This window comes from Helobdella robusta (genome assembly GCF_000326865.2).
Source record: "Helobdella robusta unplaced genomic scaffold HELROscaffold_105, whole genome shotgun sequence".
Classification (NCBI taxonomy): domain Eukaryota; kingdom Metazoa; phylum Annelida; class Clitellata; order Rhynchobdellida; family Glossiphoniidae; genus Helobdella; species Helobdella robusta.
Genome location: NW_008703595.1, coordinates 77,385 through 97,737, shown reverse-complemented (window position 1 = coordinate 97,737; position 20,353 = coordinate 77,385). Strand labels below are relative to the sequence as shown.

The 20,353-nt window shown below is 30.6% G+C and overlaps 6 protein-coding genes across 6 annotated transcripts in view; 2 read left to right on the top strand and 4 right to left on the bottom strand.

Moving 5' to 3' along the window:
• Positions 1-238: 238 nt before the first annotated feature.
• HELRODRAFT_104718 (hypothetical protein) lies at positions 239-2,550 on the bottom strand. The gene is made up of 8 exons (XM_009012384.1): positions 2,374-2,550; positions 2,166-2,275; positions 1,773-1,932; positions 1,547-1,597; positions 1,316-1,381; positions 1,125-1,196; positions 572-605; positions 239-423 (listed from the first exon to the last, which is right to left on the bottom strand). Exons 1-8 carry the CDS (start codon positions 2,383-2,385, stop codon positions 410-412), a joined length of 519 nt encoding a protein of 172 aa, XP_009010632.1. The 5' UTR covers positions 2,386-2,550; the 3' UTR covers positions 239-409.
• A 4,471-nt stretch (positions 2,551-7,021) lies between these two features.
• On the bottom strand, positions 7,022-10,750 carry HELRODRAFT_183353 (hypothetical protein; the record flags this gene model as incomplete). Its single annotated transcript, XM_009012383.1, has 5 exons — positions 7,022-7,284; positions 7,376-7,519; positions 9,399-9,599; positions 10,250-10,405; positions 10,699-10,750. 5 exons carry the CDS (start codon positions 10,748-10,750, stop codon positions 7,022-7,024), a joined length of 816 nt encoding a protein of 271 aa, XP_009010631.1.
• A 2,541-nt stretch (positions 10,751-13,291) lies between these two features.
• Positions 13,292-15,592, bottom strand: HELRODRAFT_183352 (hypothetical protein; the record flags this gene model as incomplete). Its single annotated transcript, XM_009012382.1, has 3 exons — positions 13,292-13,806; positions 13,979-14,514; positions 14,820-15,592. 3 exons carry the CDS (start codon positions 15,590-15,592, stop codon positions 13,292-13,294), a joined length of 1,824 nt encoding a protein of 607 aa, XP_009010630.1.
• Positions 15,593-18,030: 2,438 nt separating this feature from the next.
• HELRODRAFT_127032 (hypothetical protein) lies at positions 18,031-18,228 on the top strand (the record flags this gene model as incomplete). The annotated part of the gene is made up of 1 exon (XM_009012381.1): positions 18,031-18,228. A coding segment is annotated over one exon (198 nt), but the record flags the coding sequence as incomplete, so codon positions are not given.
• A 123-nt stretch (positions 18,229-18,351) lies between these two features.
• On the top strand, positions 18,352-18,504 carry HELRODRAFT_127036 (hypothetical protein; the record flags this gene model as incomplete). Its single annotated transcript, XM_009012380.1, has 1 exon — positions 18,352-18,504. A coding segment is annotated over one exon (153 nt), but the record flags the coding sequence as incomplete, so codon positions are not given.
• Positions 18,505-19,779: 1,275 nt separating this feature from the next.
• HELRODRAFT_183351 (hypothetical protein) overlaps positions 19,780-20,353 on the bottom strand; it is a gene marked incomplete at both ends in the record, with an annotated part of 2,243 nt that continues 1,669 nt past the window's right edge. The window contains 2 exons of the mRNA XM_009012379.1: positions 19,780-20,231; positions 20,313-20,316. Coding sequence (XP_009010627.1) covers positions 19,780-20,231; positions 20,313-20,316 — 456 coding nt within the window. The remainder of the gene's footprint in view (positions 20,232-20,312; positions 20,317-20,353) is intronic.

Below are 20,353 nucleotides of genomic sequence, written 5' to 3'. Positions count from 1 at the left end.
TAAGCTAATTGATTGATTGATCTAGAGTATAAATTTTGTATTTATATAAATGAACACATGTACGCACGCGCGCGCGCGCACACACACACACACACACACACACAACTTATCTCTACATAAGCTAACGGGCATTTGCACATATATAGGGAAATGAAAGGCCTTCCTTGGCTCATTATTTACTTATGTGCAACCATATACATAGAATATACTTAGAAAAGAGAGCCACACAAAAGACACATTTTATTTCAATTTTTATTTAACTCATTTAAATTGAATTACAATGACTTTTTTTTGTGAAGAAATTTAACCACAGAGATTTATTAAATTTATATATTATAGTTGACAGTGTATAATATTCAATGAATCGTAAGGAAAAGCGAAAATAAGGAAAAAACTATGATACAATTCGTCAGTTGATCAAACCTGAACAAAAAATAAAACATCAATATTAATGTTATTGACAGCCACGATCATATCGTTATTGCTATTGATGTAACGTCAACATGTTGTATAATGAGATTAAAATATGAAATATATTATGAAAAAAAAAAATGAAGAAAAATTCACTAACCCAAATAATCATCCATCAACGTTCCAATAGCAAACTGTTTCAAGAGTATAAAAATTAAAAATAAAAATACGAGAAGAATAAAAAAAATATTAATGTTTAAAATGCTTACAACCAGTCAAGCCTAATAAAAAAATTGATACATATCATAATTGTTAAGATTTAAGATATTATAACACGAAAATTTGTAAATAATAGTTTATACATAATTTCTAAAAAATAATTTAGAAAAACTTTTAATGAAAGAGGATAACAGTGAAGAAATGTAACAAAAAAAAACTTAAGCTAGACAGAAATGTAAAGGGCAGGAACTAAGAAACAAAAATATAGATGAGAATTGAAATTAAATCAAAAGCAAGACAGGAAACAGGATTGAATTTGTTGGGATAAAAATGAAATGAATCGAAATATTGTAAATATAAAACAGTCACTATCAGAAAAAGTACAAAGATAAAGTGACCAATATAGTGGTCAATAAAGTGACCACCATAGGCAATAAAGCGGTCAGTATTTATGGTAAAATGATAAATAAAAAAAAATGAAATGAGATACACACTATTTCTTTGGCATCAACTCGTGTGCCGACAATCTTTATTCGGATTTCATCGTCTACTTGTATTATAGCATCCTGAAAATTAAATTTTTTAACAAATTTTAAGGAATAACTAATTAAATTGAATAATAAGTAGAATTTTAATTCTAAATTAAAATAAATTCATTCAAAATCCATTAAAAAAAAATCTTAACCTCATCTTTCGATTTGTAGCATTGAGGATTGGATAAGGAATCAAACTCCATGTCGGCTGGTATTGACTGGAAAATTTCAAAATTTTTATGTTTTATAAGAATTAAAACTAATAACTAGAATGGTTAGATTTATCAGAATAATAATAATAATAATAATAATAATAAATGGCATGATGTAGGAGGAGTAATTTAAAGTACTCAATAAGAAATTATAATTAATGACTTTTTTACCTGTTTCGAAATGAAGCACGAAAGCGGTCCAATGTCTGCAAATATCCCAATCTGAAAAATATAATTCCAGCAAAATTATAAGTAAATTATAACTCATATTTTTTAAAAACACCACAGTATATTTTTGCAAATACAGCCTTATTTTATTTTTTATAATTAAATCAAAATCACAGTTAAAAAATTGTTACACCAAACATTTACAATTGGTATGAATAAAAAATTGAACCTTATTAACTTGGGTGACAATCCCTTCTAGAACTTCTCCCTTGAAGGGCCGGAAGACAATGGCCTTATACTTCACAGGGTAAACGACAAAACCCCGACCTGGTTGTATTAATCCCACTCCAATGTTATCAATGGTTGTCACAGCTACTACAAATCCATATCTTTAAAAAAATAATATATATTATTAATAAAACTTTAATTTGGACAAAATTATAATTAATTTATTAAAGAGAGTATAAATTATATATCTAAAAAATATTGAGTATGAGAGAAATAAAATTGCAAATAAACAAAATTAAATAATGAAATTATTTAGTAAATTCAAAAAATTGTGTCCTGCTTAAATAAATAAATATAATAATATATTATAATTATATAAATTAGTATTACTAACTTTCCAGTGCAGGTACCTTCCACTTCACTGAACAATTTCTGCTTCACTGTTTGAAGAAGGTTGGGACCAAAATAACGTGGGTGCAATAGAATTTCGTGGTCTAAATTTACCTGAAATTTACCAATAATAATTCATATAAAATAATTAATTAAATAAAATAAAGTTAGTTAAAAAAACGCAACTCAAAATGTCAAAATGAAAAACCCACGTGAAAGAACATTTCTTCAAGTCTTTAGGATAGTAACGTTATCGTTAGTTGAGTCGATTAAGTTCAGAATTCGAACGCTAAAATAAAAACAGACAACGATAAACCGGATAAAAAGAAAATTCAAAATTTTAAAAACCAACACCGACGGCCGATATATAGGTAAAAACAAACAAAAAATACACAAAGAAACAAAAGTTTATAATCTACCAATCAATCAATTAGTTTATAAAGTGCTATTTCCGCGATGTTCAACAGCGCTCCTCAATGAATTTTGCAAAAAGATGGGTCTTGAGATCCGCTCTGAACTTCGTAAGTGGTGGAGAAGTCGTCAGAGAAGGAGGTAGAGAGTTCCATAGAAAAGGGCCAGGAAAAGCAAATGCATATTTAGCAAAAGAGTGGTTTAACACAAGTTAAGAAGTGAGAACAAGATGACGATTGTAAAACGGCGCGTTTAGGTTCAATTAATATATCTAATTTAGATTGAGACTTATACATAAATGTGCAAATTTTAAAAATTATTCTTTATTTTATAGCTAACCAGAGCAAGAGAACATTAGGCAAAGACATGTTACAGAATTTAATCAATTAGAACGCATGTCTGAAGTTTGAAGTTGCAAATTATCCTCTCATAGAGATATAATTTTAATTCATTTTTTTCATTTAATGGTAAATCACAAAATCCTACCGCTTCAAAATTCGAAATTACCAATACATACAACCGTACATTACATGCATGCATATCAATGTATTCAGGGATGTATACGTGGTAAGAATAATTTAGTAATTTAAAATATTCTATGTACATGCCCCAAGCACACTGGTTAATTTATAGGGAGTTAAAACTTTATTATTAAGTTAGTCACAAGGAATTTAATCATCACTTGCTTTGATTTGAATATGCAAACTGTGTACAGGTATATGTGCTCACAATAAAACGTACCAACATAATAATGCATGCACACAAACATAACAAAATAGTATATTGCAAGCATAAAAATATAATTACATAGTATATTGCAAACATAAAAACATAATTACATAGTATATTGCAAACATAAAAACATAATTACATAGTATATTGCAAACATAAAAACATAATTACATAGTATATTGCAAACGTACATACATATATACCAACATAATATATTGAAAAAATATATACATAATAACAAATATTTTATCAGTTTGCATGAATAACGACGTAGGTGTGACAAGGATGCTAATTTTTTTTTAAATTCAGCTATAACAACACTTGTGAACCGCAAAGATTGATATTATCCAAAAAATGTGACGTAATTTTGTATGAGTTTCAACAAACCTATTGAATAAATAAGTTACCTAAAGTATTTTGGTAACTATGTTCAACTGATTTTATGTAGACAACTTTTATAACAGACTGTTCTGTCATTTAACTTTTAAGCCAACAATGTTTAGCACTAGTATTATCATTTCATTAAATGGTAGTCAGCCCTGTTTTTGCCAATAATAATTTTTTATGATAAAATATTTCAATTAAAATTTAAGAAATGTTTAATGCAAATCTTGAATTATTCACAAAATTTAATCTAATAAACTGAAATAATTTACGTCAACAAATTTAACCAGCAAAGAATAATAGCCGCATTAAGTGTATTATAACTTTTGGCGCATAGAAAAATATGGTCCTGGCAGGAAATAATTTTGTTAGTAAAATCCTATTCTGTTTTAGAAAAAGTCATATCCTTCTTTTTTTTTCTTGTCACCAAGCTGCCCTGTCTTATCCTCCCAGCCAACTTGACCCAGACCCCACCCTTTGTCGTCACCATTTTTATCACCATCGTCATCTTTATCACTATACCCGCCATATTTTTTGCTTTTGTCTACTCCATTTTTGGCACTTTTTCCTTCGTTTTTGGTAGTTTTCCCTTTATTTTTAGTGCTCACTACTATCTTCTTATTTACTTTTTCTGTTTCACCTTTGTTTTGATTTTTTTTATTATTTTGCTCTTTTCCAAACTTTCCACCGTCATAATTTTTACTTTTATTAACTTTTCTATCTTTTTTTGTTCCACTTCTTTCTTCTTTATTTTCACTCTTTCGTGCAACACTTTCCGAACCACTCAAACTACGATTATCATTCTTTCTTTGTTTGCCACTAGTATTTTGGTTATTATCATTTTCTTTCTCATTTCGATCCTTGCCAGAACTGTTTTTATCTTTCCGTTCTTTGTTCTTACTTGATGTTTTCTGACCATCCTTACTGCAATTTGAACTTGGCCAGTTTTTTTCGACCTTTTTAAACACGGTCAAATCTTCGCCACGTATGTCGTCGGTCTTGAACATATCCTTAGCATTTCCGCAGTTACTTCTGTCTGTCTTCCAGTATTTCACAAAACGGATGGATTGGGATTTCACTTCGTTTTTAGATGCGCCAAACTTTTTGCAACCTCTTTGTAGGTTTATGGTTGATGCTGTTGGGTGAAACATTGTGTGTGTATAATGAGATGCTTTAATGTGGGTTAGTGCTTTTTTTGCTGTTACTAATTTCAAACAAAATTCAGTCATTAATTTAAATAAATTTTAAAATTTTTCTTCACATAAGGAATATTATCACAATTTTAATCAAATACATAAGTTCATATAAATTCACCCCAACACGATACACTCAACAGCCTAATAACTACTCCTACCAGTTTTGTTGATGGTCAGGACTGCATTGCAGGCTTTGGAGCATTCCTCCATTTCAAACTTCTTGAAGCACTGCCCATTCAGCGGGTCTTTTATTTTGGCTGAACCCTCACATTTTGCACAATAAATTGACTCCACAGTCTTATCTGAATAATTACGATACGATGCACTTTATTCCTTAGTAAATACATTTTTTAATCTTCAAAAATTCAAATTTTTACAGTTTCCCAAATTGGTAAAACTTTCAATAATGTTAATTTGTCTATATAAATCATCAAAAACTTGATTTCAATTTAAACCACATTCAATATGACTAACGCGATAGAATCAGAAGTGCACACACAATCACTAACGGCCATAGCATAACCATTCTGTAAAGATAATTATTTAAATTATTCCAGGCCAAAGTTTTTTGCAATAAGTTAAATTTTGGAAAGTTACAGTTTTATTGTACAAACCATTTATTTTTAAAACATGAGAAATTGTAATTTGTTTACATAAATAATAAAACTTCATCTGAATGTGTGTCAAAAAATGATTTATTATAAGTGTAACGAAGTTGATTACGATTATAATCAAAATTAGATGGAATGATTAATAAATGGTTTAACACCTTTTAAATAAAATTTTGAAACAGTAAAAGTTCGGATAAAATGAAACCCTTTCTATTATCTGAAATATAACAATGGACTATCTCCGTAAGATATGAGAGTTCTTTATGGAATGTATTTCAAAATCTTTATATGCTTTCAAGATAAATTTTCAATTTGTTAAAAATAAATAAACATTCCAGATGTTTGAGAATCAAAATATCAGAGTATAACTTTATTTAAAGACGGCAAAGATGCAAAGCTTATTGACTGAAAACCCGATCAACATTTCATTTTTCTGAATACTTAATGTCATCAATACTGTATAATGAACGTTTCATCTGTGAAAAAATAATCCCAACTTTAACATTTTAACAATGCAAATGTTATATTGATCACCATACGTTATCGGTGACTGAATGGGAAGAAGCCATAGCGAGGAGGGGATGTTTTGAATATTTGAAGTTATTATTTGTGTTATTTTTTAATAGCAGAGACTGTTTAAACAGATAGTGAGAATCTGGATGATCCAAGAAAAATATGTCTGTCAAAAAATCATTTTTTAAAATAATAACTCAAATTCTTTTGAAATAATAGTATTTCCACAGCATCTCAAACCAGGTTGAGGTTACGATCCACTTTTTGACGACAAATACAAAATGGAATACTTTGTGGTTTTATTAAACATAGAACATAGGATGATGTAGGTAGATTTCTATCACACATCATTCATTCATCGATTGCTAAGAGTGCTAAGATTGCTAATCCAATTTAGTGATATAAAACAATAAAATTTTATTTTAAACTGAAAACCTTCTATCTTTTTGCAAAAATATTTAACTAATTTCAATATAGTTTCTTCAATAATTTTAACTCTAAACAAGTTGATTCTTATAGAAACTAATTGAATAAATGAAGAATAAATTAAAAATAAATTAAGAATAAATGAAGAACGAGGTCATAAATAAGTTCTGGTGAAAACGGCGAAACGAAAGCAAGCTGTTTTAATTTGGCATGAAAATGTTAATTATTTTGAGTTGTCTTTAAATGAGCATTTTTATTTGAAGTTTGTATTTTTTCAAGTTTTTTTTTTTTTTTTTATTTTAGAAAATTTCAGTAATGTTTATCGATGAATCTGATAACCAACCGATAAATCACAGAAATGTTAATCTGGTAAGTGCACATACAATAATCGTTATATTTCAAGACATAATGAGTTGGATGAATCTATCAGCACAACAACATAGTTAGCGTTTCTAGCATTTGACAGTTAAAAATGCTTTAAAACCTAATCAGAATTCATTAAATTTTTAATTTTATATTGTAAAAACGATTAATTTATGTTACAACGTCTTTGAGTTTTTGGATATGTCACAAAAATTTCAGGCGGTTCACGAAAACAGTCCGTCAATTTTAGTTTCCTCTTTGATTTCATAGTTCGGATCGCAACCAGAGACCGTCCACGTATCAGCAAAAGTTTTGAAGATGTTCAAACTTTGCGTGCCCAAGTGGCTGACGTTGAAAAGTTGGTGGGCAGTTCCGCAGTTGCTTTCGTTCACATCGAAAGTCGCCGAGAGAGTGATGAATTCGTCTAATGATTTGTCGTCATTCATCCTCTCATCCACACAGTCTCTCCAGAAATCCACCGTGGAATCTGAAATGATGATCACACTTCTAATCAATTGGTACAAATAATCCTTCATCAACACACAATTGAAAAATCACTTCAAAAATGTTCAACTGACCATTTCGAAAAATGACCAGGAACGCGTAGCAGAACTCTGCGCATGTGGTCAGCGGAGATTTGGAGAAGCACGGAGCGGTGTTAGCTGAATCACCCTTTTTCAGAGCAGACCTACATTTTCCGCAGACCACACCTTCAGCCAACACTTTTGTATTAATGGTGAAAATTTAATGTTAAATAACAGTGTGTTGATTACTTCTCAATAAATTAATTCATCGTGAAGACTCTCAATAATTATTATGAATAGAAAAATTTTGTAAAATTTTGTAATAAATTGAAACTATCTTTTAAATTTGAACAATGAAGAGCAACTCAAACTTACCGTGAAAGCATAACAAAGTCAACAGCAGCACAATTATTGCTATACAGTAAACGACTTTCATTTTATTTTACGTCTTAGCAAAACTGAAAAAAAATTAAATTAAAAATATTTTTTAGTATTTTCAGAATAAATATTTTAAAACAAGATCAACGCTATATTCACAATTTCGATCAGTAAAGTGAGAAATTTTGTTGAAAATGAGCCAAGATTATTTTATTTGCAATCCTTAGCAAAGGTGAATAAATTCAAGTGTTAACGAGAATTCTCGATCAAAATCATTAATGTTTTGAAATATTGACGAATCTTAACGCTCAAGACTCATTCGCAATTTTAATTTTTTCGTGATTTTTTTCTTTTTTTTTGTAATTTTTATTTAACAAAAGCAAAAATCATCCAGGCATTTAAGCCAAAGTGGTACAAACAATACCAATCTATTAATGGTTTTAAAAAATATTAACACGCATCTAATGTCGGCCCGTTCAATGCCTTTTTTCATATCTCAAAATATTTTATAAATGTATTTTCTTATTTATTTCCCAGCGCCTACGCATATAGGTAGGCTTCATTCACTTTGTCATTTTGCTCATTTTTTAAGCTCATCAATTCAATTGTTAATTTTCCGGAACGAACTGCGTTTGTCAGAATCCGAACTTTGGTTTCTTGATTCTGAAAAAACATTTGAATAATAAAATTCAAAGAACGATGCAATTCAAGTTTTACATTTGTATAAGGTTTTATTATTACAGAACGAAACAAAGTTGCTCGTTGAAACAGAAAAAAATCAAACAGCAGAATCAGACAAACCTGTTAAGAGATCACTCAAAATGAAAAGATGAACAGAAGTCAAGGATGAAGCAAACATCCAAACTAGTAAAATATGCAGCTATATGAAATGTATTTATTAAAAACATCGATATGGCAAACGTGAAGAGGTTAATTAAGTTTCTACTTTGTCTCCTCGTCAGTTCAAATAATTCGTCTATTTTTTCTTCTTTTGTTTTGATGGAATGAAATATGAATGATGAAAAAGTATTTACAAATTTGAAAGTTATTTCAAAAAACTCGGGTATAGCAATTGGCTATAAACTTAGAGCTCTGACTTATAGGTGTGAAGTCTATTTTTTATATATTCGATCTCACTATTTTATTCTTCCTCTAGTATTTCTTCCCAAATGCGTCGACAACAATCACACAGTTTACGTAAAAAATTACACGTAAACCAACGCATCGAACGTTGCGTGTAATGGGCGAGTGTCTATTTGCAAACGAACTCGGTCACTGCAACAGAAATGCCAGGCACCTTAGCCATTACATATCGTGCCAAACTCTGGTCTCTACGACAAAAATTTTAAGATAATTTTTGTGTAAAGGATCAAATGTTAATGCATTTTTTTGTATAATAATTTGTATTATCTAGTTATTTGTTTGATATACATGAATAACAAAATTATTTCATTGTATTAGTTAACGAGGGAACATTACATACATTGGAAGAAACGTTTATAAAACATTGATACAATACCCGTTGTTGATGCCCTGAACTGTGTAACGTGTAATTTTTAAGAAAAACAACACTTCATCATAATGTCAATCAATCAATGATATGAAAATTTTAACGAATTAGAGAAGAAATTTTCATAAAATGTTTCCATTGTATTTCACTCTTATTTAAAAATTTATTTTTCTTTCTTGCAGGTCGAACTTTTCCAATTCTTGATGGCCTTCTTGTAGAGCTTGATGTCAGTCTCACCGAGGTTACTGGTGCTAAACAACTTGTCTGGTGTATAGCAGTTGGTCAGCGATTTGTTTCGGTTGCTTAAAAAGTAGAAACCTCTTTCTAAAGAGAAGTTGGTCTCAAAGTCCGAACCAACGACGCAAGATCGAGTTATCTTCACGAGGGAAGCTGAGTTGGAAGGAGGAAGGAAAACTCAATGAATTTTTTTTATTTGCTAATATTATAAATGTATAATTAAATACATGAAATAGAGTATAGTAATAAATTTGAACATTGAAATAACGTGAAGTGACATTTTTCTCGCTTCAAACACATTAAGATGATGAATCATAAAACGTCGTCAGGGATAAATTTAGATGTAGCTATATAAAAGAAGTTGTTGATATAGACGAGGTGGTGTATAGTTCAATTCTTTGTTCTGCATCCGCGTGGAAAGATGAGTGCTGATTTACAAAATTTATTTGCTTTTGTCCAAAACTTATCAAATTAACTGTTATTTTTATTTATAAAAAATTTAATGCTGGAAACAATCACAGCTTTCTAATTATCTCTTTTTAATCAACTTTCGCTGTTTACGGAAAAAATCAGGCACATTAATTTCGCCAATGCAATTCTAAAAAGTTTGTATTAGTATTATCATACTTTTTATATCATATTTTTGCTCCAACTCTCACTTAATCCTGCATCACAAAACTCAAAACTTGGTAAACAGCAATCAGTCAAATGTTATGTGAAGAAAGACATGTTGGTGTTGAATTTGTTGAAACAATGAAAGGAAACAAAGCAATTTGGACCAGTTTACACGAAAATAATCCAACCTGTGATATTAATGAACAAGTAGGCAAAGCATTGATAGTCACACTTCTTAGCTGATGATTCAATGAAACAATGCTTTGGCACGCTTCTGTCATAAAGCTTCATGGAGTTGACACACTCGGCACACCATTTTGCCGATTTCTTCTTGTGAGACGCAACTGTTTTTTAGGTTTTTATTAGTTGAAAGAAAAAATTATAAAAAAATCAAATATCTTTTTTTTTCTTTTTACTAAAATATCCAACAATAAAAAAATAGAAATTATTTGGAATTAAAGGTCCAACATTGAGATACAGCAGTAATTGCTTATTTGAAACTCTCCATGACCTATTGGATTCATCATTTGTCGTATCCCATTATTTCAATGTTAACTGTTTTGCATACATCACTTTCAGACAAAATATTATACAAGTTAAACTTTTTTTTACTGTAAATAAAGGTAATTGAATGTACCTGAGAGTAAAAGAAGGCATGCCATAAAGGAGAAGAAAGTTAAAAACTTCATCTTGAACATTCAACCAATGACTGATTCGCTGTCCATAATTAAAATTAATTAATTAATTAAATTATCATATTAATGTTTCTGAAGTAAATATACATAATTTATTTATTTATTAATCATGCTCATTTAATGGTTACTAAATTATTAAATTTATTCAACACAGGCTGCTGATTAGTTTGTAGGTGTTATTATAATATGACATCGTGAAATATTTATTAATGAACCAAAAAATTTTAAAACTAACAAAATCATATAAAAAAAACTTAAAACAAATATGCCGAACTAAGCTGAATGTTTGTGAAAAATCCTTATCAGAATTAGAATATTTTCAAAAATGAATTAAGAAAGATTTTTAATAAATGATATTTTGAATAGTTTTTAAAATCAGTGGAAGGGTTAAATAAGAAGAGAGTGTTCAATCAGACAACTTTTTAAAACAGTAGACTCATATTAACAAGTTAAATGCATTTCAACGAACTGTCAGTTTAAACTTAAGCATTTCAACAAACCTCTAACAAAAATCATTAATTTTTCTCTATCGACTTTAACTCTAACTTTAATTTTATTCCTCTTCTTTTCGATAAAACAATCTATTTTTACATGTAAATGCAATCATTACAAAAGTTGCCACCACCAGTTAAACTAAACTAACACCATCCATCGTTCATTATCCTCTTCTGAGTCATGACAAGCGATAGTTAGAAATATAGCTCTGTGGTTGTAAAACAGCCATGACTTGCATGTATGTTTAATATGTGATTGAGTGATAGACGAAGAATGAAGGACTATGAATTTGAGGAATTTTTATTCATTTGGTGTCTGGCAAGAAGTGCTGTTTGTTGTTTTTTAACGCCATTCTTTTGTTCTTAATTGCGCAAAAATTTTTCAGTAAACCATGAGCAATCGTGTAACTTAGAAGAAGACCTCTTAATATTCAACATGAATAGATTGAAACTGCTTACAATCCTTTTGTAGTTTTAACGTTATTATTCCTTTATGTTATATTATGTTATACTGTGTTGTTATGTTATACAATGCTATGGTATATTATGTCATGCATGCTTTGTTATGTCATGTTATATAATGGTAATTTTCAGATTTTTAAACTGACAAAATATCTCGAAATTAGTTTTCATTTTTGTCATATCAATCATTAGTCGTAGTGCAATTTCTGATTTAACCATTTAGGTTAGATCGCTGAAGTTGTTAATTGCGTACCTAATTTGTGCGATAGTAAAAGGTCAACTGTTTAAAAAAATCAGAAATTGCACTACGACTACTGATTGATATGACAAAAATGAAAACTAATTTCACCAGAGCCGTTGATCAACATGGTGGCAAGACAAAGGTCATTACAGAGGACAACTGGCGATTCAATGAAGCAGGATTTGGNCGGTGGATTCATATCGAAGTGCATTGTATTTGTACATGAAGCGCACATCAGAGCATCAGACGTCGTCTGGTTTTGCGTCACTGTAGAGACGAGTGTTGAAAAGTTTTGATATTTTGAAATGATTATTTATATAAATTTCAATGGCAATTAGTGTTAAAGATTAATGAATACGAAATGATGACTATGTAGTTGGGACTTACAACGGGAGTAGGTACAACAAAACCGTGTTCATTTTTTTAATGTGGTTTCAAAATAGTTTGATGTTAAAACTTTATAGAAGTATTTTCACTAAATCATTAATGAATATTTTGCGTAAGTATATAACTATTTTCTTTCACTTTGCAGTTTAGAAGTTAGATAAAATATTTCTATAAAGATGTCTCAAAAAACAAATAAATGAAAATCTATGAAAGAAGTATTTATGAAAACAACAATTTTTCATTAAAATTCATCAAAATATTTAATCATTTTGGCAATATTTCATAAAGATTAACAAACTATATCGTATCTATAAAAAGGAGTTTTTTTAAACATATGGTAAAAATGAAAATATAAAAAGTTTAAAAATGTGAGAATCCTTTAATATATTTCATTTTTTGACCATTTTTCATGAAATTATAAAAAATACCTGGTAGTACAATGAAAGAAGCTACAGATAGGACCAGCACCAACTTTCAAAATTTATCGGAGAAATATCTGTTTGAAATAAATTTAATGATATCTCTATAAAATATTTATCTAAATAAACATGTAATATTAAAAAAATTATTGAGGTATTTCATAAAATTATGAATTATAAAATTTAAAATTAATTTTAGTTTTTCTCAAGCATTCATTTCGAACATCAGAGATCTGTTAGCCGGAAAATTTTTTAAATTGGAAGAACGTGCTTTCAAGAAGAAGCAAGCCTCATTAAGGGGCCGTTCGAGTATTACGTAACACGAAAAAACGACTTTTTTGACTCCCTCCCCCCCCTTCCACTTCCGTAACAAACGACTTACCCCCCCCCCGTTACGTAACAAAAAATATTTTTAATTTTTCGGTAATAAAAAACAAAATTATTTCAAATTTCTATTATTTTCAATAAATCATACATCAAATGTATTTATATAGCGTTGTTTCTAAAATCAAAATCAAAATTGTTAAAAATATCAACAATCTTCTTCCCATATACTTTCCAAATGAGTTTGAATAGATATTATTGGTACTTCATTATTTACAGGATTCTCATCTTCTTCTGTTTCTTCAATACATTCAACATTTTCCCTATTCATCCATTCAACATCATCATCCAACTGTACCAACAATTCTTCATTCCGCTTTTTTATGATTTTCTTCGGCTTCTTCTTGGTATTGACAATACGATTGTGGATTGACTTTCGGTGAGATTTCAACATTTCCAGTGAAGCACAATACAATCCACAATCTATACAAACTCTCGTTGGTACTGTACTACTAACGGATGGGCAGTGAAAATCATAAGGGAGTGTACGGTTAGCAAATGCTTCATTTTGAAATAAGCTCATAAATTTACCTACGTCTTCAGTTGACTTTGCGATTGAAATAGAAGGACTGTATACTAGCGGCAAAGGTGCTGGCAAAAAACGTTGAGGAAAAAAGTTGAAAAATGGGCTCGTGGCTCTGTACAGCATGTTCGATCCTGGCACTTCAAAATTTGCAAAAAGTATTGTGAAGAACGAATATGATTCATTTTCCATTTTTCATCAATGCATGCTGTATCTATTAAATCGATTTCGGATCTTTCTGGGCAAACGTATTCTGCAATGACTTGATGGTTGTCAATTACAACATTACCGGAGATGGTTGCTACGTTTCACCTGCATGTTCAAAGTTTAAAATTTCTAGCTTCTCATCAATTGTTTTACCATTGATATCAAGGTGGCTTCCGTAGAAATCATGCAGCAAAATTACCCCACTTAATTCTCTGCTTAAAGGTGCCATTCGACGTTCAACCTGATTAAATGCGCTGCGACCTGGCGCATTTGTAGCAATAAATATTGTATCTAAATTGTACTTTTTAAACTGTCTGATGGCGGATTGAATAGTGTGTGGATATTTAGGATTCTCATCTGGTCCTCCATCAACAAAAAAGATGAATATTGGCTTTGCATTTTGATCCATTGTTTTCGTTATAGTATCAAATTCAGGAAGTTTCATCAATCTCTCGAAGTCTCTTGCATGACTCATTGCATTTGAAGAAGAATGTTTTTCTGATCGAACTGAGATGAAAGTTGGACCAGAGTATGTTACAGCTTCTTTTGCACCATAACCTTTTTCAGATATTACAAGGCCGGCGTATACAGATGGTATTAACTTATGCCGATCGCCGATAACCCAATCGTGATCTGGAAGTCTTACACGAATTCCATATGCATAAGCATAGGTGCTTGCATTTTGGCTGCTGTGATGCCAATAGGTACTCGACATTTGTCATCTTGACTAATGACTGTCGTATTTGCCGGACCAAAAAATGAAGCAAGCTCGCAAAGATGATGAACAGTATCAGTAGCAAATTTAGTATCTGGATGCTGTCGATGGAGATCATTTGTAGCACGAATCAATTTCACTGGAACTGTGCTGACATGTCTTCTGCCATCAACTGTATTATAATTTTTTGGAAGGAGATGATAGTACACAGCTGTTCGTGATATTTTGAACCCCATATTCAATAGTTCCTTATGTAGTTCATCTAAAGTTTTAACGCATCTCAAAGTTTCCATTCGTCTTCGTTCGTCAGCCGAGCAGCCAAATTCAGCAATGTCTAATATCGATTTAAGCAAATCGGGCTGTTCACTCACTATTGACGGACGCCCAGGACTTTCTTTAGTTTTTAATTTCTTAGCAAGTTCAGGATTTTCTTCAATAACTTTTTGCAGTATTTCTTTCTTGTCAATACGAAACTTCTTCTGACGCTCTTGATTAGCTTTTTTTTTAATTATATCCTTTTCAATTTGTCGTTTACGCGCCTTCTTAGTGTCCATTTCTTCTTTCTGCTTAGCTGTGAGTATGCGCATATTGTCGCGTGCCATTAAGCCTACTAGATCTGCGTTAATAATATTCAGTTCTTCCGTGAGTTGCTTCTGAGCTGGACATTTGTCATTCGAAACAGTTAACTTTGAACAGCTTGCAGTTGATGGAACGGCAGAAAAAGTTGAAGAAAAAGAATTTATTATTCCACAAGAGCTGTCATTTGACTTTAAATTGGAAGGAATGTTCTCGTTTTTAGACAAGAAAAAAGACGAAATTAACCGCTTCCTAGCAGTACCCTCTAGTTCAGCTTTCTTTGCGTTGTACAAGCGGACAAAATCAGGTGCAGTCTTGATTGAATTCCAGAAACTAACACAATCATGCTGAATTTTTTGTTTTTGACCGCTTGGATTAGCTTTTATAAATGCGTTAAATAACTTTTTAAACATGTCATCTTTATCCATGCTAAAATGGTCAGTTAAAAAGTAAAAATAAAATTATCATGTAGAATAAATTTCCAAAATAACAATTTCAGATAATTAAAACATAATTAAAGAAATTGTACTCATTCTAAATCTAGAAATACGACTTGAACTTTTAAAATTTAAAGAAATGTCAGCAAGAGAAACACAAACTTGAAAATTTCGGTCACCGTTAAACTACACTATGCAATCTAAAGTTAACTTTTTAAACCTTTTATAACTCTTCTCTCGTTGGATCAAATTTGATTTTTAGCTTGTCACAAGAAAAATTTTTCTTCCTATATTCTTTCATTCAATCATCATTTATTCATCCATATATTAATTAAACTAACTTTTATATAATCCAACATTATTTAATCTATAATAGCAGGTCGCACAACGTTAAAAAATGCGATAGCGCGCGCGCTCAACTTCACCGCGTTTTCCTGAAAGTGATTTAATATTACTATCGCAAATTCGCGTTTTCGTCGTTGTTATTTTTGTTTATTTTTCGAAAATGCGCCTATCTATATAATTTTCGGTTGTTATAAGCGATAAACGAAATGTGTATTATTATAAAAATATTTTTTCTATGTTGTTGTGAGTCACATTTGCAGCAGGCAATTCGCTACGAGTGGTGTATTTTATATATTTTTTAAAAACTTAGTAAAACATGAGTAAAAATGACAATTTTAAAGAAATATGATAATTAACCATTTGTTAACATTATGTAAAAATATTTTTGAATTTAGAGTAGAAGCAGAATTTTTTTTTTTTTTTTCCGTATATACCACGCGGTCACGAAAATGCATTGTATTCGTCGTGTTTTTTTATCAGAATGTTCATAACTGCTAAGTTTCTTGGATGAAAACGACAATTTTAAAGAAATATGATCATTAACCATTTATTAACATAGATTCTATAAAAACTACACTAACATTTGTGTTTTAGAATGAAAAATTAAATTTATTAATAATGAAAAATATAAAAAACAACATTTTTTTCTGTGTTACGTAACAATTTTTGAACCCCCCCTCCCCCCGTAACACTCCGTAACAAAATCTTAGACCCCCCCTCCCCCCCGGAGCGTTACGTAATATTAGAACGGGCCCTAAGTAGCATTTCAGAGTTTGACTGGATTGATAAAATTTTTATTTTGTTAACTCAACATTAGAATTTTAAATTTATTCAATCAATCCGCGAATTCTAATGTCATTAACTTGTGAATGCTACAATGGGGAATCGTTAATTCCCGTGTTATTTGATCAACAACTTTGTCAATTTTGCAAATTTAACATTTCGTCTTCGTCGTATAATCATTATCTAATCATACATTTTACACTAATCATCGTCATATTTGTCACTATCTTACACCACTATTTCCATTATTATAAAATTAAATTTGAGTATATCATATGATATGTTTAAGAAAAATTATATCCGAAAGTTTAACATAAAAAGCTAAGATAACTTTCAATGAACCCATCAGCCACGAAAGGACTTGGCTGACAGTTAACGGTAGCGGACACAGAATTTCGACATTAGGCTTCCAAAGCTAAGTTGCATTCATCTAAAGTATACAATTTTTTTGAGAGTTTTGAAATGTACAACAGAATTCGAAATTTTTAAAATTAAAAATTAGAATACTCTAATTTTGTGAAAATAAATTTTGATGTGTATGTGTATAAAAATCGAAACATAATATTAAAAATTTGATATCCTAACCAGGTAAAACCAGCATGTCCAACCTATGCAATACTGTCAAAACATTTGTCATCGGATTAAATTCATGTTTGAAGGACATCCATTGCTAGAAGTGGTTGATTTTGTTTGCTGAGTTGTGCCAGAAGATACTCACAAAAGCTCATAATCTGGACGCTAACAGGGCAGCTAAAGCTTCGTTGGTTAAGCATTTCAGATGTCATTTTGAAAAGTTGGATTGTGCATTTTGTTATTTTAGAATGAAATATTTGTTTATTATTTGAACGTGGCTTTGCTCATGTTTAACCATATTTTTTTCAGAAAACTGACTGACTTGATAGAATTAAATATAAATTGGATGAAAATTGAAAATGTCAATAACTTTCCCAAAATATCAGATAGAAAAATAAAATTGTCTTTATTACATAGTAATATTAAATAAGATTTGGTTGTTTTTACTTATGGATATTGAATTATTTATTGTCATAACCGTAACTTTTTTTAAACTTGTTCCTTTATCTGTTTTCTAAACTGTGAATATTATCAAAACTGATCTTAGCTTATATTCTCCACTGGATCCATTCTCTTACCAGGTTCTCATTCAGTGTGACGACATTCTATTTATTGCTATCTCTCATCTCACAAATCTTTCCTTCATTCAACAGTTTCCCGATAGTTTTAAAACAGCACAAGTCCTACCACTGTTGAAAAAAGATAACCTTGATGACTCTGATCTTTTAAATTACCGTCCCATATCAAACCTTACATCCATATTCAAAATCATTGAACGTGCGGCCTTAAGAAGAATTCAACCTTACATCACTTCATATCCTAACTATTCACCTTTACAATCAGCTATTCAGATCAATCATTCTACTGAAACGGCTCTACTTCATATCCCAGATAATGTATTTAATTTATGCAACAATAAAAAAAACCACAATTCTTGCTGGACTGGATCTGTCAGCTTGCTTCGACACCATCAGTCATGATATATCAGCCCTCCCGTGCCCTTGATTTTGTTTTATCTAATTTTGTGGCCAAATAAAAAATATTATTATATATTACTTTGTCGTCTAGAAGTGGAATTTGGTGTTAAGTGTTTTGTCCTTTCCTGGCTATCTTCATACATAACTGGTCGCAGTCAATTAGTCAAAATATCCACATACTCATCTCCAATAGTCCATCAGTTTCATGGTGTCTCACAGGGATCTGTACTTGGACCACACTTTTTCACATGCTTCGCATCATTGAATGAATGGTTTCTACATAACTATCTACAATTCTACTCAAATAAAACCAAACTCATAACACTGGGGTCTTTCTACTCAATAAATAATGTACATAACTTAACATCAGTCTAACAAAGAGAGACCCTACTCGCGATATCTCTCACACAAAAGACACTTGGATTAGTTCTAGATAAAAAATTAAGCTTTTCAAATCACATTACGTCTATAAAAAAAAATCCTGTAACAATCATTTAAGAGAAATACGACATATTAGACAATTTCTTTCTACTGCTTTGGCTAGTGAACTGGCACGGTATTTGATATTGTCCAAATTGGACTACTGCAATTCTCTGTTATATGGAATATCTAAAAGTCAAGAATCACGTCTCCAGAGAATAATGAATAGAAACGCTAGAGTGGTACTCAATTCAGGTACACTGTTACATCGTCTGACATCAACGAACTTGTCGAATCTAATGAACCTCCATTTCCATCGATTTCACTATCGAGTTTTATTTGAAATAGCTGTCATCGTCTTCAAACTTTCAATCTCGCAGTCATCGTCGTGTCTCGGTGAATTTCTACATAGTAATACAAACAATCGTCAAGTTCGCCATCGCTCTACGTTTTCACCAGCATAAAACAACAAACAATAATGCTGGTCGTGCATTTCGACATGCTGATCCTCACGTTTGGAATTCGCTTCCGCCACAGATTATTAACGAGTAGTCAAAGTCTAATATATTAAGTTGGTTTAAAAAGAATTGTCACTTAGGAGACCGTCCATACCGATACGATAGTCTGTCTCAATTGTAAAGCGCTAGAATATTTTTTAAAATATCTATGTTATCTTTAATAATTAATGTTTTTGTGATTTTTCAACAAATAAACTTTAATTAGATAAAAGGCAAAACTTTTGACAAAATTTCAAACACTTATTACCGTAACCGTAAATAAAACAATTTATTTCAATAAAATTTTCAATAAATTATAAAAAAATGTAACGAAAAGTTATCAAATTTATTATCCGCTTATTTATTTTATTATTTAACCTGTAATAACAAAAGTTTAAAAGAGAAACCTCGGCTAAACAAAAAACGTTACCGTTAACATTATACACATATTTATATCTGAGCAAAACAATTATGAATTTTTATAATAATACACTAATAATGCTGGCCTCGAGAGAACTGACCATAATGGTCATTACCCAGTTAGCCAGCAATCATAAACTCAAATCCTCAGTCCTCTTCTTCATTATTGACCTTGGCTGTTGTCTTGACTTGGCTGTTGGCTGTCATCTCCGGAATTTTCATCAGGTTTCTCACTCTCTGTAGTCACAGTTGAATTATTCTGACCAACATCTTGACCAACAACGTCCTGCTCACTCCCGGGATGTCTATCGGGGTGAACTTCAGGATCAACTTCCGGATAACTTTTTTCACGATCATCTTCACCATCATTTTTATCATCACTGACAGATATATCAACGCAGCTAGAACTATTCCAATTTTTTACGATATTTTCTTCATAAAAGCTTCTGTCTTCTTCTGTTACGTATTCACCAATAGTGAACATTTCATCTGCTTTACCACAGTTACTTTTATCTCCTCCAAAATAACCGACTAATAACATAAAGTCGTTGATCGATCCAGAATAATTTGTTTTTTCTTCCTCCCCGCATCGTCTCAAGATTTCAAGCGAATTTGCTAAATTTAAGATTAATAAAATTGTACAAAACACCGAATTTGTTAATTTTTGTATTATACTAAAAATATATTCATGCTAACCTGTCTTGTTCACAAACAAAATAGCACTGCAAGTGTCATTT

Coding starts and splice junctions, on each gene's coding strand:
- HELRODRAFT_104718 (XM_009012384.1), bottom strand. Junction 1,382..1,546: donor CGTGCTTCATTTCGAAACAG/GTAAAAAAGTCA, acceptor GAAATTTTCCAG/TCAATACCAGCCGACATGGA. Junction 606..1,124: donor GAGTTGATGCCAAAGAAATA/GTGTGTATCTCA, acceptor CTCTTGAAACAG/TTTGCTATTGGAACGTTGAT.